Source organism: Salminus brasiliensis, chromosome 1, assembly GCF_030463535.1.
Source record: "Salminus brasiliensis chromosome 1, fSalBra1.hap2, whole genome shotgun sequence".
Taxonomy (NCBI): domain Eukaryota; kingdom Metazoa; phylum Chordata; class Actinopteri; order Characiformes; family Bryconidae; genus Salminus; species Salminus brasiliensis.
The window spans coordinates 15,411,232-15,435,385 of NC_132878.1; the positions used below are offsets into that span (position 1 = coordinate 15,411,232).

Consider the following 24,154-nt stretch of genomic DNA (forward strand, 5'->3'; position numbering starts at 1 on the left):
AATAAAGTAATGTAAATGATTCACTCAGATGCCAGTTTTGATGAACGACAGCTGTTTGCAAAGGGGGTGTATCAATTTTAGTTTAAATTTTCTTAAGCTCATGTTTTCTTTTATTTTTTTTTAATGTTCTATCAAAATCACTGTACATCTTTACTATCATTAGTGATACATAACTGAGTGTGCAATGGGTGAGGAGTTTCAGTGTGTGTCTAAACAGATCTGTTTAGTTTTCTCCACAAAGCAGCAGCAGAATCTTCTCATAATCTCCCTTAGTTTCTGCCTGTGAGAAAAACAAAATCACTAGTCAATGCACAAGACAATCTGCAACATTATTATATTCCATTACATTACACTAAACTCAGTAGTGTTATTCTGCTATGCAGATCTCTGTTTGACTCACAAGGATGGCCTCCTGAAGGGTTTTGCCGTACATCCTTTTGTACTCCTGTTTGATTTTCAGCAGGTCCTTCTCTGAGCGACTCACTAGAATTCTGGTCAGGGTGTTGCAGTTGGTTCCTATGCCCTAAAGAGGGAGCACATTGCATTCAAACAAAATGACTCAGATCAGAAACAACAACAAGGGCTCAGCAGAGTGTGCAATTAATGCACACTCAAAAAGGTAATGTACCAAAACTCCACAGATTAACTCATTTGATTGTGTAAAGAACCTTTAAGTGATCTCTAAATACAGAGAAATAAGACTGTAAATAAGATCAGCCTTTTCTCATTTAATAAACCCACATTTACATAATAACATCCCTGTATACTTTTATACCAATTCAGAGGGAGATGCTTGTTGCTGTAAGTCAAGGATATCTTTCATTTTTGCTTTTGCCAGTTATTAGTTGTTTGTTTTATTCACATTTTATTATTTTTAATAAAACATCTAGCCAAATGCATTAACATCACACAGATTTATTTTAATAATACCAGACACTACACCACACACCACTACATCACACCAGTAAGCAAAAGAAATTCATGTTTTAAAGTAGATACATTTAATTTCTGTTCATTGTGTCTCCATTTTGCTGTTTTTCTTTAATATGACTTTTATTTTATATATTTTGAATTAGAATTTGAAATTTTCTTTTTAGAATTAGGTTCAAATTCTATGATTAATTGACCAATAAAAATGCTCCAAAAGAACTTGGAATTTAATCTTTTTACATTAAAAGAAGATTTCCTGTACAGCTGACATTCTGGAGGTACAACATCTTTGAGTAAACTGAATAAAATTCTGACAAATTACTGTCACTTAAGTACAGTTTTTCTGTCCGTTTTTAACGTCTCGCCTTTATTTTTAAGATAATTTATTGAATGGAATAAATTCACAATAAATGTATTAAATCACTTAGTTGATAACTTGCTTTGTTTTGTTTACTACAGAATTGTTAACTAATTTGGTTGAGCTTTTAGAGTACAGTGATAGATGTTTTTAAGGTAGGTGATAGGTGTTATTTATTTATTCATGGACTTGCTGTGCAGAGAAATAGACCATGAATCTTTACTTTACCTTCATAGCTAGATGCAACCTTTCAGCAAAGTACGCAGGCTTGTTCCAGGCGGCCTTCACTGTGTAAACAACAAATCAGTCAGTTAGACACATGGGGTTTGGTTGGACTTTAGAAGCAACTGCTTTGTTTGTTAATGTAGCCAAACCTACTGGCTGTAGTCATGCTCTACACGCTAAACTGGAAAGTTTTGTTTTCTTTTTCTGTGTGTCACCAGACAATTTGTCAGTGAACAAAATTCCTTACGTGCCTTCAGATAGTTTGCAGTTGCATAGGTTAAAGACTCAGACCCACACACCTGCTCACACTTACCCAGGGTCATTAGACAGTCCTCGATATCTCCGCTTAGCTCATGCTCTATTGCATTATTTAAGCCTTGAGTACCAACCTTCTCGTACTGCTTGAAAACTGAAGAGAACACACAATGGCATTTGGTCACAATTGAACTATATGCCAATAAATAATTCTTTATTATTATTTTTATTTTTATATTATATTTATTTTTTTATATGTATTCAGCTTACTTTTGCACAGCTGAGCTTCACTCCTGGATGTAAGAATGTCGATGAAGACAGAAGACACCGTTCCTAACTTTTTCTCCCCAGCTTCAAACAGAGCCTGAAACCACAAAACACATCAGTGTCACAATACATGGTAAATCTATGTAGTGGGGTATATTTTGTTGAATGCATTGTGGGTGGGTATTTTGTTACCAAACACTCAAAACTGTCCTGATAGTTGAAAAAACAGGTTAGAGGTCCTTACCTTTGCATCACTTTTTGCCAGACCGTCATCAATGTTAGAGTCCTCACTTCTGGTAGCCTGTGTGTTTTAAACAAATTCATTTTGCTTCATTGTGTTCAAACATGTATCTGTTAAGTTTGGACACACTGATATACAGCTGCTTCTGGTTTTCACTATTTTAAACATTTTAACAGTGTAAACAACAAAGCTTGTGCAGTAACCAAAAAAGAAAAAGAGCCCATAACACAGAACACTGAAATGTACCTGCTTCATAGTTCATACAGTCCATGCATGCCATACATACATTTACACCACAAACTGCATCTGCAAAGCCATCAGCATTGTAGTCTTTTCAGTAATGCCGTCTGACCGAAGATACCAGAGCCAATCCGGGACAATGGACCCAATTTGACTTGGACACTAAACTGCAGAATGGCCTGATTTACTTCATTCATGTCACGATAGCCAACATATTTACATATATCAACAGTGTTTTAGACTCTACTGCTTTTGATTTTGCAGTGTGGCATATTACATAATGTAGGTAATTACAAATAGCAGTCTTAAAGGGTCAAGCTGTTTAATGCTAAGGGATAAAGAGATGTTGAAAAGTGGTCATGCACAAAAATTCATTCTGAATGTTTTGGTACCTAAAACCATACCCAACTCTAAGCTGGACAAATACAGTATATACAAGAACGATGTAGGATGCAGGCCCTTTAAATGAACTTCGCTGGAGAGACTTTGTACAGTTAACATACTCCCATGTCAAGCAGCTTCATTAGCAGTCTCCTGGGATACTTTGTCAATGCTCTATATTATAGCATATTCCATATTTGAATATGCTCTATACATTATAACACTTTGTTGACTGCCCTGAAATCCTCTTGGTGCAGGATGTATTTAAACAAAACCCCCACTCCATTTAACCATAAGCCTTTAGATCAGAATATCTCTTTGACTATGAAAAACAAATTCAATTGGGTGCTTTTGTACCTTGCATAAGGCAAGCAGGGCAGTCTTGAAGTCTCCACTGGTGTCCCCTTTAATGTCATGCTCCAGCTCCTCTCCGTATGCTGAAGTTGGATATTGTAAACAAACGCACTTACAAATAGTCATGAAAGAGGTGCAACATGCTTGAATCTGGGTACCAACCTTCTTTGAAGGCCGTTTTAATCAGCCTTATCTCCTGGTTTGATCTGGTCCCAAGAATTTCACACAGGACCTTTTCTTTGGTTGTCAAACCCTGGTTTAATTTAAACATGAATATTTTTGAAAGCATTAACATGCTGAAAGCTCAAATACTTACATAAGGAAATGTTCTGAATGGAACTAGGTAACATATGGCAGACTGTGCTCATTACCTTCATGGCCTGCCTGAGCTCATGGGCATCAAACTGGGCTGGTGTCATCAGCAGGGCCAAGACCACATCTTCATAACTGCTCTTCAGAGCTGACTTCAAAGTGTTTGGAAGGTTCTAAGATACAATAAGTGCAAAATAACAGAATGCTAATATATCACATCAGTATTTCCCTAAAACATCCTTAAATGAACCAGAGTAATTAGTCAGAGGTGGAGTTTAAACTACGAGATTCAGTGACTGGGTGAGAAAGTGAGAGGGTCTCACTTTTCCAGTGTCTCGTTCATAGGCTGCTTTGATCTCCTGTCTCTGGGCGTTAGTCCGTCTTGCTAGAATCTCTGTGATGGCATTCTCATCCACACCTGCAGACAGAAAGAACATAGACATCTGCACATGCTACAACACCTGCGTTGTGTGGCCCCAGATGAGCGGAAGTATATAAACAGAGTTTTTTATTGGGTAAACTCTGAAAGGTTGCTGACTTGGATGTAGAGCAATAAATTACATCATTTTGAACTGGATTATGCCTGATGTCAAATTAAGTAATCATATCTCTTGATTTGTGTTATTATTATTATTATTATGTTAGAATGCTTTTTACATTAATTAACTATTCGAACAATCAAGATGTTTATGTATAAGTGTATCAGTTCAGACTATATTGCTTGCCTGTATAAGCAATTGGTTGTGAGTAGATCTGATTGGCACAAATTCTCAAAACCAATTACATAAATTACATAAAATGGGTTATTTTGTTGGTTTGAAACTAGCTGTTCATTACTAGCTGTTGATGAATTATATTGTTTTATTAATTTACTAAGTTAATTTATTAAGTTACTAAGTCACTTGTTTTGATCATTCCGACACTCAAACATCTAACTAATGACAGAAATTCTAGCCTGCAATCCATTTCTACAGCACAGATACACACACACAAAGGCCACGCTTGTTTAGGAAGGCCTCATTTCATGACATTGAGCACATAAGCAAGATGATAAATGTTACATATTTCCAAACATCAGAGGAATTTATTTATTTATTTATTTATTTATTTATTTGCTGTTGTTGTAGCGCAGTACCTTTGGTTTCAATGGCTTTCTGCAGAGCAGCAGCATCTCTGCTGGCATTGAAGTTGGGATCAGGCTTGATGGTCCCGAAGTAAGGCTGGGCACTTCCTTTGGAAGAATCCTTACCCTGTCATAGAATACATGTACAGAGGTATTGAGACATATAGGAGACCTGTGCACTACAGTATTTTGAAGGATAATGTTTTTTTTTTCTTGATTTTAAAACTGCACAGTTATGTCACATAAAAAACAGGATGACATTTTTATTATAATGACTAACCGCACTGTCGTCTTTTGGCTTGTCATCAGTGAACTTTTTTATTAGTTTCTGGAAAAAAGCCATCTTGATAGTTCTGAAAAAACAGAAATATCTAATAAGACATATATTATATTCATCTCTATGAAACGACACCTTAAACATCTGCCCATTGAGATCAAGCACCATGTGGAAGCTTTGTATTAATATGAAAGGAATAGCTCAGCCATTCATGCAAATGTTTATAACAATGAATGAAAGCTAAGCATCACCAATTACCCTGATATCATATTCAGAATGCTAACAAATTGCTTGTCACTTCCATTCAATATTACTCACAGTAAACTACTGAATTTATTGATGAACCAATGTGAAAAAAGTGGACAGATACCATCTACCATATATAAACATGTATAAGCATTTGAAACTTGAGGTCACATGTAATTAATATTTACAAAGTAAGCTTTTTATTTGTTGAGGGTAACAAATGCAAAAAAATGCATATTATTGCTGTAACACAAAAAACATGTATGTCCAAAATGGCAACTTTTTAGGTAAATGAAAAGACCTTTTGAAATGAACTTTAAATGGCCATTAATGTGATTTTGAGTTTGAAAACATTTAGGTTCTCTTGAACCATGTTTCAGGTGATTCTCTACAATTTAAAGATCAACTGCCAGATTCACATTATGTCAAAAAATAAAAAATGGCAAATGGCAAAAACTGAGACACAATGTTATCAATATTAGTGAAATGTTGTAGGTCAATATCCAAATGGCATCTAAATATTCCTGCTTTCTGGAAAACAATAATTATATCATCAAATATTGAAATATCAGTCAAATCTAAACAGCCAATAGGTCTATGGTGAAATGGAAAGAATGGATCCCTAATATTTGCTGTATGAAAATGGGTATCATGAACATACCAAAACTGCCCTTTTGTATTATCTTTTCAGTTCATTAAAAAACTGAAAGTACTGTCATTTATAAACATCAACTTTGCTGACAATTGACAACCATTCTGTCAGACCTCATTCTTGGAATATATAATCTCCAGCAGTCCAATGACAATTATGGATGTATGATCAAAACCAAATATACTATAAAATAAGGCAAAGAGCATCTTACCTGTTCACTGTCTTTGTGAAGAGTTTCTCAAAAGACTGAAAGAGCAACTCAACAAGTTATGAGAACACCCACACATGCTGGGTGGAGAGGATGGAATCAGATACTTCTGGTTCTACTTGTCTGCATACCAGCAGTTATTCCCTTGCTTAGGAGTCTGACTAATCATACAGCGGATGGATGTTGTATTAAGAAAATCTGCAGTTTGAATAAACTAGTGTGATTTAAGAAAATAAATAGTGTCAGAATGTGCAATGAAAAACAGATAAGTCAGGAAAGATCAAATAGTAACTTCAAACACTGTTTTATTAATTCATTATTTAAAAGAAGCAAAGTAGTGAATTCAGTGTTGCAGCAAAGGCTGATTTTTTATGTCTGATTTCATAACAGTGTTGGTTTACTATATTTTTGCCCCCAAATGTATATACAGCCAGTCCACTACCACAGGCCCAGATAGACCTGTAGTTAATACTGACAAAGTGGTAAATCATGACGACCACTTTGGGAGACTAACTGTTACAGTGTGGTGTGGGGTTTGGACTCAAGTGCAATCAGAATTCATTTTATTATGATGAAATGATAATCATATGGTGTGTGCTTAGTGACTGTTGGGCTTGAACTACCAACCCTAGTAATGAGAGCCCAGTGTATTTTTATTGTGCCACCACAGCTGTGAGAGGTGGCAGTATAAACACTGATCATAAGCAACACAAAAAGGCGGGAAAACAAAGGAAAACCAGGAGTGACGTTAACTCAAACTAAAGACAACTCAAATGCTTTTCTCTTTTCACTGTTAACAACTTAAACTCTTTTCTTTTTTGTTCACAGCTTAAACTTCTCTTTTCTCTCTTCACTTTTCACAACATAAACCCACTGTTACCATTCGCCCCTCTACAAAGGTGCAACAGGGAAGTGTGTTTGGCTGGGTGTATTTATACCATGCCACACAGGTGGACCTGGTCAGCGTTGATTACCGCTGGGAATTCTGGGGCTTGGAGTTCTTTGCTCCAACCCCACCAGCTTTCCTACTTTGCTGGCCGGGCCCCCTGCTGGTGGCTGGCGGTACATGCTGCCTGCTCACACTAACATGTTGCTGAGACTGGAAAGCAGCAAATAACCACAAGACTCTGCTAGTTATTAAGGAATATGAAAGGCACATGACAAAGTGAAAACAGGAAAGCAAACTAGGATCCTAAAAGATAATGCTAACCTACTGTTTTTTTTACCGTCACTTCTCTCCAGTGTCTGCTCCCTGAAACTTTATTACCTTAGCTGGCTATCCACACTGGAGTAAAACACATATCAGAAGCACTGGCTTATTTTATCTTGAAAGAGAATGGCAAACCCAGGGAAGGACGTAAAAGCAAGGCTAAAACCTGACTTCAATCTTTGCCTCGGAACATTGCTTCATTCTAAGGCAAAATAACAGGATTGTAAATAAATTTGTAGAACCTCATCTCAGCATTTTTTTTTTTACCTCAAACAAAGTCGCATTCTCATAATTTCTACATCAAAGAATGCTCAAAATACTCAATAAATGCAGTATATGGCACATTTGAAGGTATATTAACTATCCTACTTTATATTAACCCACACACCCAATGACTCAATGTACACTCACTTAAAGTTTCTCACAATCGGTTTATTATAAAAGGTGCAAGAAAGCAATTGCTTGTTTTTTTGTGAATAAAGAAATCACACACACTGGTTATGAATAAAATTATGATATAATTTTAAAGTATTACAGTATTACAGAAATTATATTAGTTGCTCTTCGTTCCATAGCTGGGTAAAATGTTGCAGGCTTAGAGGTATGCTTCTAAATATGATACCATACTACAACCTTCATAAATGCATTCACAATCTGTATATGATAATGTATTTATCTGATTACAACAACATGACTTTTCTACTTCATATTACTTTCTGGAAGATGGTAAAATTATCCCCAAGTTAGCTAGATTAGTTTGGAGTACAGACAGGAAGCATTATACTGTATCATCAGCCAGGTAGAATGCTAGTGTCTGGGTGGTGGCCCCTGTCCCCTGCCACGGCCGGCCCCTGGTCCTGGTGCCCTGGGGCCTGGAGCTTGGGTCACAGGTCCTCGTGCATTAGGATTAGCCGACGCTAGTGACACGTCCTTCTGCAGGTTCACAGCATTGCCAGCTGCTCCCGGCTTCACTTTAGGTTTCCTTTCTTCAGGTTTGTCTTACGTACAGAAAGAAATGGCTGAATTAGGAAACAAATACCTACTACTACCTAAATACTTTGTATACTTACAATATGTACTAAGAAATAGTTAAAGCAGAATTCTACTGATTTCCTAAAATGTCTGCATACGTATAGGGTACAAAAAAAATTAACCATAATGTTTTTGGTGTGAAATGCTACATTCTACAGAAACTCACTGTGTGTGAGCATTTTTCACCTCAAATAAAGTCATATACTTCAGTCAAATACTTTGTATGCGCCGTTTAGGTCCTGTCTTTCTCTATACATAAAATTTTTATTAAAACTCAAAGCTGTTTATGCTCAAAGAGAAATATGGAATATACAAAAAAAAAGTATATATATAATATTAGTTACAATTAAATGTTGTCAGACTGTAATTTATTGCTGACCTTTCTTTTCTTCTGGAGGAGGCACATTTGAGCGGTTGGGTAGTAAGTCCTCCAAATCTTTCATCACTTGATTAGTGCTGTCTTTGTTATTCCGCCTGTTCTTCTCCTCGTCTCTCGCCTAGGAATGAGATTGCACCCTAATTCACTAACAAAACACTTTGAAATATTTCATTTGAATTGTAGACGGTCAGATACGATAAGAAAGAGGTGGATGGGAACTTACCATCTGCATTTTCTTTTTCAGTTCCAAGTTTGCATTTTGATAGGCCTCAGACACTGAGTTGAGATAGTAAATAGCCAGACTGCAAGAACAGTTTAGCTGTGTTAAAGACAGTTACTGTCAAGCAAAGCTTCAAATATACTAGAATATAGAATCCAAGACACGAGCAAACACAAATGTTAGGGAGTAACTCACACCATCAGTAGAATGGCAGGGATGATGAGGCCAGGGTTTGCTGCATAACTGAACAGCGTCCCCAAAAATGAGGGCAGATCCAGCTCTATGGTCTCTATAATCACATCAAACATTCTCTCCTTGCCACTGTGAGAGAGGACAGACAGTGTAACAGACTTCATTCTCATGTTCATAAGTGATACGTAATGTGTCAGTTTGGATAGAATGTGTGTAGTGATGCTGTAAAGTCTGGAATAAGTGTTTCCAATAAAATAGAAACAAATTGGTTGAAGATAATGCAGATCTACGCAGAAGTTCAAACATTGTCTAATGTTTGTCTAATGGAAGCTATAAAAATGTAAGAATGTTTAGATGTTTACAGAATGATGAAAACCGTTGTAAATGTTTTAAACTGAGAGAGCTCTACACCACTGAGGAAGACGTTCTAAGAAACTTCACATGATATAATATATGTTGTATTGTAAAAGTGGTTATAACTTGTTGTTAGATAGTGTGACAAGAAATTACTATTGAGCATATTCACTTTATGTCCAAAAGTTTGTGGACACCCTTTCTAATGAATGCTTTCGGCTATTTTAAGTTGCGCCTGTTGCTGACACAGATGTGCAAATGCCTGTAGAGATGTATTGCCAATAAAACAGGACTCAACATCATCACATCGAATCAAATCAAATTTATCTGTATATCGATTTTTTACAGCCGCCGTTGTCACAAAGCAGCTTTACAGAATCAATAATCTGTAAGAGGACAAGAGATTAAAAAGACATAAAAACCTACGACTCCCAGTGAGCAAGCCAAAGGCAACAGTGGTGAGGAAAAAACCTTGGGAGGAACCAAGACTCACAAATGGGAACATGAACTTATTGGCACCAGGCATGGGCTAGAGGGGTATAAAGCCCCCCAGCACTGAGCAGCAGAGCAGTAGAAGAACTCTGTTCTCTGGAATGATGGTGTTCCATCCAATTCTTTTGGGATAGGTGTTGGGGATGAGGTAAAGCAGTGATCATCCTGACCTCGCTAAAGGTTCTGAATGCAATCAATCCCTCACAGCAGTGCTCCAAAATCTAGTAGAAAGCCTTCCCCTGGACAGTAGAAGCAGTTACTCCAACAAAAGCAGGATCAACTCTTTTTAATATTCTTGATTTGGGAAGTAGCAATAAATTAGCAGGTGTCCAAATACTTTTGTCCATATAGTGTGTATATGTAGTAACTGCTGCAGATGAAAATTTCATGATTGATGCACCAAAAGAAAATGCTTGAATCCAAAGCTAATATGTCTTTTTCCTTCTTCTATGAATGTCATTTTTTTGTGATGTCAATTAATAACTTCATATAATTTGTTTTTTTAGAATATTACTCTAGATTTTATGTTACTATTCAATAAAATAATACATATGTTATAATATATAAAAATATATTATAATATATATATATATATATATATATATGTATAAATATATATATATATAAGCATATATTATCATAAAAATAATGAACATTCCAAACTTGTATGTGTATACATGTAATAACCTGAAGGGTCCACAGTCGAATGATGGGGGTAGTGACATGATCGTATAGACCACAGGCAGCAGACTTAGGAAGAGGATGAGGAGAAGAAGGCCCATGTAGAAGTTATTGGATTTGGAGGCTTTGAAGACTCTCTCATGAGGCACATTGCAGGCCATGACAGCCCAGCATTGGTAGTACATGGAGGTCAGTAGACGAAGAACGTTGATACCCACTAGTCCAGGGGCGTAAAATGCTCCCATCCTAAAACACAAACACACACACACACAAACAAAAGTTTCTAACATCATCAAAATGAAAGCAATTTGCATTGAGGATAGCTACATGACTTTAGGTTTGTAGTTGCTGAAGCACACTTGACTTGAAATAAAACAATGGTCATGACGTTGTCAGAAGGGCCTGTCCAGTCTTAACATGCTTTAAGGACATTGGTTCCATGTTTGGTAACCTGTGCGGAATTTACCACTCTCTTTATAACACATAGTTCTCCAATTTTAGATAAGGATGACAGATAGTTGGACAATATGGTTGGTCAGGTTTTCATGGCCTCCTGTTTCACAGCATCATTTCCCAGCATTTTGTGATCGTGGTTTTATCTGAAAGAAGACAAACAGCTCCCCCTTCAGGTAGAACCATACACATACACACCCATGTCAATAATTATGTCAGGTGAGGTCATAAGTCACATTTTCAGTGTAACACAAACTGGCTGATCTGAACAAAGATGCTAATAGTCTCTCAATACAGTAATCAATCACACTGGACATACACTGTGGGCCAACTCAAAGTAATAAAGTAACGATTACAGATCGTAACTCAACAAGTTCTTTAATTTCAGTCTGACAATAAATTTTAAGATGAGCCTCAAAAATATTAGGCAATGAGCTGCAGCTGAAAAAGCCCTTTAGTCAGTGTCTCAATTTGTTTACTGTTTATTTTTAACAAACAGTAATCAAATTAAGGGAAAGGACCACAGACATACAGAATATTTAAGAAATTTAAGGTTTACTAATTTTGTAAAAAAAAAAAAATAATAATAAAATTGATTTGCCTCAACCTAAAATGTCACCCCAAACAGAGAGGGAGAACACAAAAAACCTTTTGACAAAATTAAGTTGAGTTAAATTTAACAACAACAACAAAAAAAACTCTGTAATCAACATTTAAATTAAATAATTTTAGTTGGCCTGATTTTATTTTTTACAATGTAGTAGACAATTACAGAGTAGTGACAGAAGTATGCTGTCAATCACTAAAGAATGCTGTCAATCATCAAGAAAAGCTATGAAACACTTTTGTGTTCCATTAAGAACCATGTTTGTAATAGAGATGTGTGAGTATGAAGAATCTTTAAATTAATAAAGAACATGAAGGTTAACATGGAACCTTAAAGGTTCCTCACACTCACACATGTCTATTACAAACACAGTTCTTTATGGAACCAAAAGTGGTTCTTTAATGACATTGCTCAAAAAACTCTTTGTAGCACCTTTATTTTTAGGAGTACAGGCATAGATGAGTCAAGGCCTGCCATAAAATGTTTGCTAACTTAGAGGGTTCACCACAAGACAGTTAGCCTAAGTTACAGTTGCTAAAAGTCACAGTGTTTTGAGCTGGGAAACAGAATCCAAAACTTTATGATCAGTGTCTAATTACTTATGAACTACACTGAACATGATATCTATGACCAATCATTAAAAAATGTGAGGGTGTGGTCTGCTGCATGTGTTATTGTATTATGTATTATATCCTACCAGATCATCCCTTGATTGAAGACCAACCCGAGGACATTGCCGCTGATGTCAAACTCACCATAGGAAGGCTGAAGATAGAGAGACATTTAGTTATCAAAACTGTCTACATTAAAAAAAGCATGTGAGGCTGTTTAGAAAAAACCTACCCAGCCTGCCTCCAGGTCCCAGCACCAGCAGTAGTTGAGGAACCGTACAATCAGAGCTCTCAGGAAGTCTCCAATGAGTATAGTCAGATAGGTCACCTGGATATCTGAGATAGTCAGCTTCACAAACTCCTGTTAGTAATTGTGGAGGATAACATGAGACTAGATATTAATTTATGATATTAAATAAAATGGCTTTATTTGCAGAAAGGCAGTGACTCATTCTTGACACAGAAGCTATCTTATCTAAATTCCATTATGTGTAGTTACTGTATTAGCTGTAGTAGAAAATTGTAGGATATGGACTTATATAAAGACTACATGGACAAAAGTATTGAGACACCATATCAAGGATTTGACAAAAGAGTTTATCCTGCGTTTGTTAAAGTAACTGTCCTACTGTCCAGTGAAGAGTTTCTGCTACATTTTGGAGCACTAGTGTGAGGATTTGATAGCATTCAGTAACAAGAGCGTTAGTGAGGTCAGGATGTTGGATGACCACCACCCCACTTCATCCTCAACTTACCAACTCATCTGAATAGTGTTGGAAGGAGCACTAACTATCCTTCCAGAGAACACAGTTCCACTGCTCCACAGCTCAATGCTTGGGAGCATAATACCCCTCTAGCCCACGCCTGGCATTAAACATGGTCCCGAAAAGATTCAGGTTTATCTGCTCCAGAAAGTCCTGTTCTGTCGGCAATATTTATCTACAGGACTACACAAGCTGTGTGTGTGCATTTGCACATCTGTCAGCAATGGCCATAATTTAAAGCTGAATGCATTCAATATAAGGGGTGTCCACAAACGCTGGTACATGTAGTAAAAGTTAACAGCCGTCAATGTAGTCTTATGCAATGCAGATTCTCAAATAATGGCTAGTAAAACAAAGTTTAGGAAGTTAGCTAATTATCTGGCCGAGGCTAATTTAATTGAGGGGAAGTAGAGTAACGTTTTGAGTCAAGAGGCAAAATCAAAGTTGAAGACAAGGTGGTGTCAAAAACCCAAGCTCAAAACGGGACTACAATAACCACAGCAAACACAGAGAGAGAGTAAAGTGGGTCATTACTATCCCCACTGTTGTCTCCCAGCATGGGCCTCGGATGACATCAGCAGGGTTGACCGGGGGCGGTGTGCCGGTCTCATTGGGGTTATTTGCACTGTAGTTGGCATAATACTCCTTCATGAACCAGATGCTAGCATTTTTTATTGACTGTTCTTCCTCCAACTTAGGGAACAAAACAAAAAAAAAAATTATATGCTTATTGCATTCATTCTCTCTTGACTAGTTAAGATGTTTGATAACACTGTAGTTGGATGGTTCATTATAGATGCCTCATAAATGCTAATCAAATAACATCTAACCCTAAACCTGACCCTAAAATGGTAAGGTTAAGGCTTGGGTTAGGGTTAGATGTAGGGTTACATTCAGTAGAGAATCATTTACATTTAACTTAGAGTTGAGTTACATGTAATAGACATTTAGTTGAATGTTAGCCATGCCATCTATGAAGCATCTACAATAAACCATCCAAAGTGTTACCACATGTTTATTTCAAATCTAAAAGATGATGCTCATGCAAATGTTCATACTAAGAACCACCTCACAAAGATGAAAGGCTCACAGTGTTATCATGACTTTTCTTACCTTTGCATTAACCTCGTCAAACAGAGCCAGCAGGAAGGTATAAAGGTTGCCCAGGAAAAGAGCAAAAATGCGGCCAAGCTGCCACTTGAGGGCGATACGGGGGTGGTAGTCCTCCAGCTCTGCAATGGTTTCAAACAGCATGGGGCCCACCAATCCCAGAAGAGACATGATGATCTCCAGCTGAAAGGTATCCACCAGCATGTAATCATCATTTATGGATCTTAAATGCTTTAAAGAAAAAACAAATCTTACATAGCTCTTAAATATCAATTGTTTCACTCCTCAACTCTGGAACAGAGAGCCTGAGATTTTGTCTCAAATCTACTTCGAAACATGTTTGTGGGCTCAGAGTGGCTCAGTGGTCTAACTACCACTATGGCCTAGGAGTCGTGAGTTCGAATCCTGAGCCATGTTGCTCTGGAGGTTGTCAGTGGTGCTTATTCCCTTTAAGCTTAAGCAATACTCGCCGGCACAGGCGTCTGTTAGCTGGTGTAGCGGAGCTGAGGACTCGGCACTTTCCTCCGAGCTTGTCGGCTGCCCGGCAATGGTGGCAGTTCACAAAAAAAGTGTCGGTAGATGCTTTGCATATATCGGAGGAGATATGTGTCCTTACCCTCCTAATGTTGTTTTTTGATGGTACTAGGGGGAGTTACAAACCAGTGCATTAATTGAAATTGGAAGAAAAAAGGAAAAATCTGACAAAACAAAATAAAAAGTAAAATTGTTAAAATAGTTAAATAACATATTTGTTCAGGCTGGCATTGACTATTGCGTATTGGGTCTCATTTGAGGTTTGTGTAGGAGTACAGTGATTTTAGCTTTCCAATGCTTTACTCTTAAAAACAATGGTGCCACAGAAGTTCTTCAAACAAAGCTTCTGGTTCCACATATTTAGGGGTTTGGGCTCATTAACATGTCTGTTGTGCTATATTACCTCATTTTTCTCATACCATCCTAGATCATCCATGTTAGCAAATTCTTGAGAACGTTTAACCACAAAGTAGATGAGGTAGCCGCTGCCTCCCAGGGTGCAGGTGATGAGGAAGTTGGCCAGAACACGCAGGAACCTCCTCAGGTGAATGTTCTCGTCCTTCTGGTTCTCCTGTTCGTCCACGATGGACTCCTGCAACACATTGCACCACTTTTTGGTATGAAGGCAGCAACTCATTTGTGGTACACCCAGTCTTAAATAGATGAAGAACCTTCACACATAGTTTCTTTTAGATGATAGCCATAAATGTTGAAGAGCATGAACTCTTACAGATGGTGGAGATCCACTGCTTTCATCTGAAAGGACATCCAGAAAATGAGATATACAGAATACACACATACACATGTGCAAGTGTGCACTTGTCCTCTCCGTCCCCACCATTCCAAAAACACACACATACAGGATAAACACACAGACACACATCTCTACACACCCACCTTGAAGCTGGTGGTGATGGAGGCATACTTGTTGTCGGCCGTCTCTGCATTGCCAATGAGATAGTCCCAGCTGGTGAACATCTTCCAGGCGAAGGTGAACTCACTGTCCTCGCCGTCCCCGCCCCCCACGTCTGCGTTTTTAGCCATCCTAACGGCGAGAGTGGACTGCGTTCACAAACTCACTGGGAATCCACTCTGGCTGGCAGGATAACAGAAGCGCATTCTTCCGCGCAAGCAACTGATTTGAACCGCACCAAGCAAATGTATAGCTGACTATCAACATGCTAAAACCTAATCATGTTCTAATGATCACAATGCCAACCCAATGCCAATCCAATGCCTAACCCAATGACTAACCCAGTGCTCTGAATCTGATCACAAAGCACATCATTAGCTCATGTGCACCTCTGAAGATATAAAATATCATGTTTATAGTTATGACATCTACTGAGTGTGGCCTGCACTACTCTACGCAATGAAAAGAACACCATTCAGACACACTAACCTGTTCAACATTAAGTATGGTCTGTAGCAGTAAAGCATTTCATGCCACTTCTAGAGGATCTAGTAATGGATGAAACAAGAGACTCACGTTCGGATCACAACCATCAGGCTATACCCGAAGGTCCCAATGCCCACCATCAGGTAGGACAGAGGGAGACGGAACTTCAGGAAGCCAATGGTTCTCTGGTTATTATAGTAGCCATAGAAAAGGACCGAATACTTGCAGTATCCCTGTTAAAATAGAATTCAGCGAGAGGGATTATCAAGTGAGACAATTCATGTAACTCTTTATATAGCACACAAGGTCATATAGTTAATGGGGAATTCCACTGATTTTTTAAGATGTTCATCATAATTTACTTCTTATTATGTAACCATGTAAGTCATGTGGAGTGTTTTACAGAAAATACAATCAATCAGAATATATCAATTGGGATGTTTTTACAATGTTAGTGATAGGAACCAGAGACCATATCCAACATGTAAAGATAACCAGGGAAATGACATGCCTATTTTGAGTTATACTTTTGAGTTTTGAAATGACCAGGAGGAGGACCATGCCTAAAGCTCTTCCTCCTTCAAATTCAATGTCCTATAAATTTCCTGTGTCTGTGGCAAAGTTTTCATACCTTACAGCCACCCCAAATCCCCCCTGCACTTAGGGTTCTCTCTCTCACCTCCCTTCTTTCATGTAAGAAGAATTCCGGAATTCTAGCACAGAGCAGAAGCTGCCCAGAACTTCAGCCCAAGCTCTAAGAGCCTCTCATACAGTCTCTTCTCATTCAAAAACCATGTTGAAAGCACAAACTCACCAAAAACCCATAAAAATGTAATGCTGATAACACTGTCTCGAGGGACTGCTTTCCTTAAAAATACACTATTTGGACAAAATTATTGGGACATCTGCTCATTCTTGGTTCGTCAAGGGTATGTCACTACCATTCATAGGAAGCTTTCTACTAGATTTTGGAGCATTGCTGTGGATTAGAGAGCATTAGTGAGGTCAGGATGTTGAATGATCAGCACCCTACCTCATTCCCAACTACCTGGATGGAAGTACTGGATGGAGCACCATCCATCATTCCAGAGAACACATTTCCACTGCTCCACTGCTCAATGCTGGGGGGCTTTATACCCCTCTTGCCCACATCTACCATTAGGCATATTGCCAATATGTTTCATGTTTATCTGCTCCGGAGAGTCCTATTCTATTGGCAGTACTTCTCTACAGGGACTAGACAAGCTGTCGGCAATAGGTGCAACTTAAAGTAACGTTCATTAGAAGGGGTGTCTACAAACATTCGGACATTTAGTGTACTGTAGAACTATTTTGTGGATAACTAGCGGATGCTAGTTTATTTAAAAAAATAGATTATATACAAAACTATTGTGTGACAGTGTGTAAGGCTTCTGGCAAAATATTTATTTCACAATTTCATGTAATAAACATTTTGTCTCATCCTACATTTTTGGATTCTACGTTCCTGTCACTGCCATTGTACACAATCTTAATAATTAATACTAATAATTTTCCAATTACTGAAAATGAGTGGAATTCCCATTTAATAAGTTACCAGTTCTGTGTTATGCTACAGAAGAACCAAATTTGTAGATGTAGATGTAAATGTTTAATAGCAGCATTAACTATGGAATTCATCTTACGTTAAAGTCTGTGAGGACAGAGTAGTCCATAGCTGTGTCCTGTTCTTCCCGTGGCACTGTTTTTCGAGGAATGGATCCATAGGGGAGGCCCATGAGAACCTGTGAAACATCCACTATCTGTTTTAGTTCATTAGAAAACCAAATGATGGCAGCATGCAGTATTCATCCACATGGACCGTGCTTACTGACCTCGGGGATTACGACCAGGCCAAAGGTTAAACTGAAGAGGACTAGGTTCATGCCATACATCCACCGGAGGAAAATAAAGTAAGAGGCCACCGAAGAGCCAAAGTGACCTATGAGTGAAGCAGGCAGAGGTACAGACTGGGAATTCAAAGGGAATGCAGTTCTTATTCTTTCCACCAGGTGGATAAGGGTCTTCTTTAAAAAGTCATCAACCCAAAAAAAACGTAAGGCTGTGTTGGCACAACCATACAGTGTGTCACCTTTCTGCTTTACACATTCACACATTCATTTTGCAACTCACTATATTTGGATAGCCCACTATAGATTATTTATAGATGTTTAAATTATTAACAACATAGAAACTCAACAGCAGTAGGGTTAGGCTTGAGAAAAGATTAGCAGGGCTGGCTCAGTGATGTATTGTGCCACCACTATGGCCCGGGGGTTGTGAGTTTGAATCATTTAAATTTACATTTACGGCATTTAGCTGACGCTCATATCCAGAGCGACTTACAAGGTTACTTGTATTACAGAGGTGGGCCAATGGAGTGTTAGGAGTCTTGCCCAAGGACTCTTATTGGTGTAGCGCAGCACAGTCACCCAGACCGGGACTCTAACCCCAGTCTCCAACATGGTGTGGTAGCTCAGTGGCAGGTAGTGGAGTTATCTGTTGTGCCACACCAACCAACCACCAATCCTAAGCCATGTGGCATTGCCATCAGCGACCGAATTTCAAGAGAGGACAATTGGCTATGATTTCTCTGGGTGAGTAGATGGCGTTCCCTCCCCTCATTACTCTTAAGCAACATTGCCTGGCATGGGTGCCTGTGCTAGTAGAAGCTATGAACGGGTGGGTTAAATGGCAGTACCAAATTGGGGGAAAAAAGGAAAAATTCAACAACATCTAAAGAGCCAAAAGGTATACATGGAACAAGACTATAACTGGCAAAATATGCTTTGGAGATTCCCCTCTTAAAGTAGGTTTTGGTTAAATATTGCTCTTTGTGCTAACCTCAGTCTGTATGATGATTAGAACATGTAACCATTTCCCTTGTGGCCTGATACTGAAACAGCTTGTTGTATCAATTATAAAAATCTAGAATGAAAATAAAAGATCCTGCTGAATAAACAGCATTATAAGGCAGTTGTTGACTCTTTTTCATACAACTGCCAGTGCTACAAACTTCCTAACTTTCAAGAGGTCAGAGTTGTGACTCTCTCATTAGTCAGAAATGCAACTCAAATAAAATAAATATAACTCTGTTTCATTCTGAATTAGCAACCCCCCATATTCCATAAACTGAGTAATTGTAATATTATACTAAAACTGGCTATTAATATCCAAACCACTCACTCTCAACCTCTTTTATTTTCCGCTCCCATGGAATGCAGGCAGTTTTGAAATTTTCAAAATCTCTTTGAAACTTGATCCATTTCTGACAAAAAAAATAAAAAAAACAAAATTGAAGAGAAATGTAGAAATTTAAAGAATAAAACATTGTCAACCATAATCTGGTGTTTTATGAGATGTATTGTTGCTTTCTTACCTTCATCATCATGACTTTGTAGGCATAGAGTTTCCTGCCTTTTCCTTTGCCCAGTGCCCCCTCAAACTTATCCACAAACAACTGTGCTTCCCTAAAGGGAAAGCAATAACATTTTTGAATCAAGGCTAAATTGACTACGCATTGATTAAGTGATTGCACTTACAATTGAAATGAAAGATATATTCTAAAAGTAGGCAGTAAATCCAATATTTCCTGTTTTTGAGACTGTGTTTGGTACTTAAGATTATTATTATGATGATTCAGTTACGTCAAGTTCAAGTATATCAAGTTCCCCACTAGCAATAAAAGCATGCCAAAGCAAGGAAATCTGCCAAAGGAGTATTTAATCTTAAAGCAAAAACACTATTACCCTATAATAATGTTAGTTCCATAACAAATCTTGCAATAGACAGTTCTTTAAAAATCATTCTTCAGAAGGATTCTTTGATTCTTTTATATATATAGAATATCTTCAGATGTTCAAATTGTTGATTTTCAATTTGGTGAAATGCAGTTTATTTTCAAAAGTGTTAGGGTTAGCGTTAAGGTTAAGGTCACGTTAAGGACCTTTGCTAGGTTCAATTTAGGATTAGGGTTACAGTGGGGTTGACCAGGCAAAAAAACCTTTATGCATTAAATGGTTCTTTGAGTTCCCATGGTTCTATACACTGCCTTTTTTAGAGAACCCCTGAAGGACTGTTTTAAGGGTGTACATTTTGTTTTTTTAAATACAAAAAAAAAAAATACAATTTAATAAGTACTATGTAGCAAGACATTCTTTGTTTGCATTGGGTGAGGGGTGTGTAATGTTCTAGTGGGCCAAAAAAAACATCTTCAAAGGCTTACTCTGGCCCACAGGCCACAATTTCATTTAGATTATGTAACAGTTCTTCAAAACTTCATAAGATTCTCCATAATCGCTTCACTTTCTCTACGGCATTTTTCATAGAACTCTTTGTGGAACTTGATAACATGCGTGCTTGATACTAAACCACCATGTCTAATTGCCAAACAACTAGGTGGCCAAATGTTGTCTAACCAGGCCATCTTTGAACTTGATCTTGATCTTAAGAATGGACATGGACATGTCGTGTCAAGAAGATTTTAAGATTACTTTAGTTTCTCAGTGATTCTCTCTTGTGGGAAACTTATATTGGATACAAAGGCTAAAACATTAAATATACTATGCTAATGCTAATGCTAAATAATTGCTCTCATCAAACAGCTCTCGGAAAACATGCATTCCTACTCTAGTCAGCACTCCTGCACAGTACTTGAGATGTTTGAGTCTCCTCTTCATCCGCCAGGGCTTGTTCCTAATGTTTGCGATCAGCTTCTTCTTTTCCTCCACCTCTTCCATCAGCCGGGCCCTCTCCCCCTCTGACATGGACTCCTCCTCCTCGTCCCCCCCCTCTGACTTTGAGTCCTCACTGGGACATTACAGGGGATGGAGGGATGAAGAAAGAAGGAGCAATGAGCAATGCTAATAGAGGGTTATAGCAGACATTTATGCTGATCTGAGACCAGTTTTGCAGGTCCTTCTATTGGAATACAGGCCTAGACCAGCATAAATAGGGAAGTTTCACCATAGAGCCTGAAGAAAAAAGTAGTATATGACGACTCCCCTTTTTAGAGCAACTCTGGATTAATGTACTCGTTAAAGAATATACAAGAAACATATAGAATTAACCCGCTTGTTAGAATGACACTAGTTCAGGTAGCTCAAAAATGCTAAAATAGCATGTGCTCATCTCTTTAAATTCTATAATAAAACAAAGTTTGAATGATGAATTATGCTAACTTGCTTTTTAGCTGTAATCTACAACAGTGTACATATAAATGACCTGTGTTCTGACGAGGCTGTTTATTGAGGCTTAGTGGGTTTTTTGTTTGTTTGTTTGTTTTTTACAAATGAGCTCTTATTCCGCAAGTAGTCAGTAGTTTTTCTATTTGTCAAAGCTTTTAATGGACAGACTGTCTCTTAAATGATCAATGTCAAATCTACATACAAACCCTACATATTGGAGGTCTTGTGATCAGCGTATTTTTGCTGTTCCTCACTCTCAGCCAAACCAAGACTTGTTCTAGAGTTTTGTCATCCCAAAATGTCTATGTCTATGTCTAATGTCAAATGTGTAATTTTATTTGTTGTTGTTATTGCGGTTATATGTCAGGATGAGAAATATACTTAGTATTTGAATCCATAAGGGGAAAAAAAATCTATTTAATTTTTAAACTTTTATTACAACAAGGAAAAATATTTCTAATTGGTAAATATAAAACACTGACAGGGTTAATCCTAAGTTTTAAAAGTGGGGGGAAAGACAAAACCACTGGTGGTTCTGAGGAGTTTAGGAGGTTAAAATAAAAATGGAATGTCCCACTGACAGTATGGGTATCCCTCCCCTAAAAAGAAGACTTGGAGTTGGTCATTTGAGGTTTGAAGACAAAATTTCATTTGTTTGGTTCTTTTTAAGGAGACAACCCAAACTTTTTAAAAGTACATTATGTTGTTATTTTAGAACCATGCTCAAAAGTGACAGAGAACATGACACTTCCAAAACTGTCCACTTTCACCAATTTGTTATTCCATCTTTACAGTACCTATATTTTTACTTTTACTAATTACAATCTACAGTCTGCAGTTTTTCCACCCTGGACCTAAATCTTAAAGTGCCCACTGGGCAAATCACTTTATTTGATCTATATGTGATACTTTATTATTTGGAGGCTCAGTGCTGATTGTTTTAAAAGGGCTATATGAATAGAAATGCACAATACTTACACAATAAGTGTAGGAGTGAAAATGACTTATTTGGCAGAAACAACATAAAACAGAAGAACCTGCTTTAGGTTGTTTTCCAGCATACCTACTGTTCTTCTTCCCACTCTTGTCATTGTCTTTGCCTTTGCCCTTGCCTTTGTCCTCCTTCTGTTTCCTGCCGCCTCTCTTGTTTCTCTTGTTGGTCTCCCCATTCTCACCCCCGTTCGCTCCCGGCTTGCCTCTCCTCCGGTTTCCAGCGGCCCTCCTCTGTGGAATTTCATCGTCACTGTCCTCCTCCTCCTGCTTCTGGGCCGCTTTTCTCCTGTTGGCTGCTCTGCGACCTCTCGGGGGCTCATCATCATCATCTTCGTCCTCGCCGTCCTCGCTGGCAGCCGCCTTGCCTCGTTTGCCTGCTGGTTTTTTGCTGCCACCTTTGCTTTTGGCATTCGTGACCTCTGAATACACACAAAGAGGTACAGTATATGTGGAGCACAACACAACCATGTATTCTTGATGTCACATCATCTTGATCAAGTCAGAAACTCGTATGCACAGATGGATAAGAGGGAAATCAACACAATCATGTAATAAAGCAGACCAAAATGACAGTTAACGGAACATTACAGTAAGTTATAAATTAAAGGCATGAGAAGTATACATAAATGGGAAATATTTGGACGTACCGTCTGCACTCTCAGCATCTCCATCAATCTCTATTCCAACTAAAAAACAAACACAGCATCCCAAAACATAGCTTTTATATCACACTAATATTTCAAATATTTTGAAAATGGAGCACAACAGGTTGAATAATTAAGCCACTTATTTTGAAGACTCACCATCCTCTAATTTCCTCGTAGCATCGCTTTTCTTTGGCATCTTGGAGATTCAGAGATGCCGTGTGCACTGGAATGTTCTGCTAGACGCTGGCAGTCTAGCACATTGCGCCAGCCCAGGTGTGCAGCTGCTATCCAGTAACTGACTCCCTATAGCCATGGCAACACCACGTGACCTCCCCATCAGGTATGTTTAATATCAGTGGGCAGTGGTATCAGTTCCTCTGTGTGAGCAGAAATGAAGATCTATGAAAAATAAATCCTCTCACATGTGAGCCAGACATACATTCATTCATGATAAACAAGAGAAAGCTCAGAGAAATCAAGACAAAAGGACTGAGGAGAATGAAAGAATGTTCAGTTAAGGAGCATTCAGCTAGTGGACATCTCAAGGCCCACTAAACACATCAATGCTGTTCTTAGGACCAGAAAGACAGCTTATTATGTCTGATTAAACTGGCAGATACACTCTCACTCATTGGGACACATGACACCTACCACTTGTCACAAGGCGAACACCCTTAAACATTTAATGAAGGTTTAGGTTTCCTTTCAGAGGCAATTAAGCACATTTCACAGAGTATTAAGCTTTACAATTTCATATCGCTAATTATGAGGGAGTAGTAAGGAAGGTCCTGGTATTACTATTGTTTAAGTTAAGGTAGTAAATAATGTATATTTCAGTGTTTTAAAGTGTTCAAACATTTAGTGTATGTGTATTTATATGTGTATTTCCATCTATCCACATATATGATAGGTGGAAACATTTTTGTTGTGTATGTAAACACAAACCAAGACTGAGACATGCACACACACATATCACATACACTGTGACATCAGGCACCCAGGCTCTTGCTGGATGATTCAGTGGGTTTCACTTTTCACAGTCCAGCCACAACATAGTCATCTGTCTGAGTCTGTTAGGCTGGATGTCGCTGAAATCTTTAACGTGTACCCATGTAACAGCATGTGTGGCCACCTCTTTACTCACACATGCCCACCCACACAGATACACACATCATGATCAGCAATATGATATTTGCTGAATAC

At 38.1% G+C, this 24,154-nt stretch overlaps 2 protein-coding genes across 4 annotated transcripts; both read right to left on the bottom strand.

Moving 5' to 3' along the window:
* Positions 1–223: 223 nt before the first annotated feature.
* On the bottom strand, positions 224–5,029 carry LOC140573534 (annexin A1-like). Of its 3 annotated transcripts, none has more exons than XM_072692967.1 (12): positions 4,972–5,029; positions 4,699–4,794; positions 3,887–3,981; positions 3,623–3,736; positions 3,414–3,504; positions 3,255–3,334; positions 2,280–2,336; positions 2,039–2,132; positions 1,827–1,922; positions 1,517–1,575; positions 401–523; positions 224–280 (listed from the first exon to the last, which is right to left on the bottom strand). In XM_072692967.1, exons 1-12 carry the CDS (start codon positions 5,027–5,029, stop codon positions 224–226), a joined length of 1,020 nt encoding a protein of 339 aa, XP_072549068.1. The 3 variants fall into 3 exon arrangements, with proteins under 3 accessions (XP_072549068.1, XP_072549059.1, XP_072549050.1); XM_072692958.1 differs by having other exon boundaries at positions 4,699–4,813; positions 4,970–5,029; XM_072692949.1 differs by having other exon boundaries at positions 4,699–4,813; positions 4,967–5,029.
* A 3,057-nt stretch (positions 5,030–8,086) lies between these two features.
* On the bottom strand, positions 8,087–23,147 carry tmc2a (transmembrane channel-like 2a). The gene is made up of 20 exons (XM_072692979.1): positions 23,108–23,147; positions 22,952–22,990; positions 22,375–22,723; positions 20,779–20,934; positions 19,505–19,595; positions 19,312–19,393; positions 17,961–18,067; positions 17,772–17,870; positions 16,198–16,340; positions 15,606–15,753; positions 15,112–15,300; positions 14,178–14,357; positions 13,599–13,757; positions 12,533–12,661; positions 12,387–12,454; positions 10,636–10,875; positions 9,106–9,231; positions 8,914–8,992; positions 8,691–8,808; positions 8,087–8,277 (listed from the first exon to the last, which is right to left on the bottom strand). The coding sequence occupies exons 1-20, from the start codon at positions 23,145–23,147 to the stop codon at positions 8,087–8,089; spliced, it is 2,733 nt and encodes a 910-aa protein (XP_072549080.1).
* Between the last annotated feature and the right edge of the window lie 1,007 nt (positions 23,148–24,154).

Bases quoted from the DNA above. Each gene is read 5' to 3' on its own strand.
- LOC140573534 (XM_072692949.1), bottom strand. From the start codon at position 5,029: ATGGCTTTTTTCCAGAAACTAATAAAAAAGTTCACTGATGACAAGCCA. The intron at 4,814-4,966 runs GTTAGTCATTAT...ATTCTATGACAG, and splicing joins AGCCAAAAGACGACAGTGCG to GGTAAGGATTCTTCCAAAGG. The intron at 3,505-3,622 runs GTAATGAGCACA...AAATTAAACCAG, and splicing joins AGCTCAGGCAGGCCATGAAG to GGTTTGACAACCAAAGAAAA.
- tmc2a (XM_072692979.1), bottom strand. From the start codon at position 23,147: ATGCCAAAGAAAAGCGATGCTACGAGGAAATTAGAGGATG. The intron at 16,341-17,771 runs GTAAGATGAATT...CTATTTTAACAG, and splicing joins CTGTCCTCACAGACTTTAAC to GGATACTGCAAGTATTCGGT. The intron at 13,758-14,177 runs GTAAGAAAAGTC...TTGTTCCCTAAG, and splicing joins TTGACGAGGTTAATGCAAAG to TTGGAGGAAGAACAGTCAAT.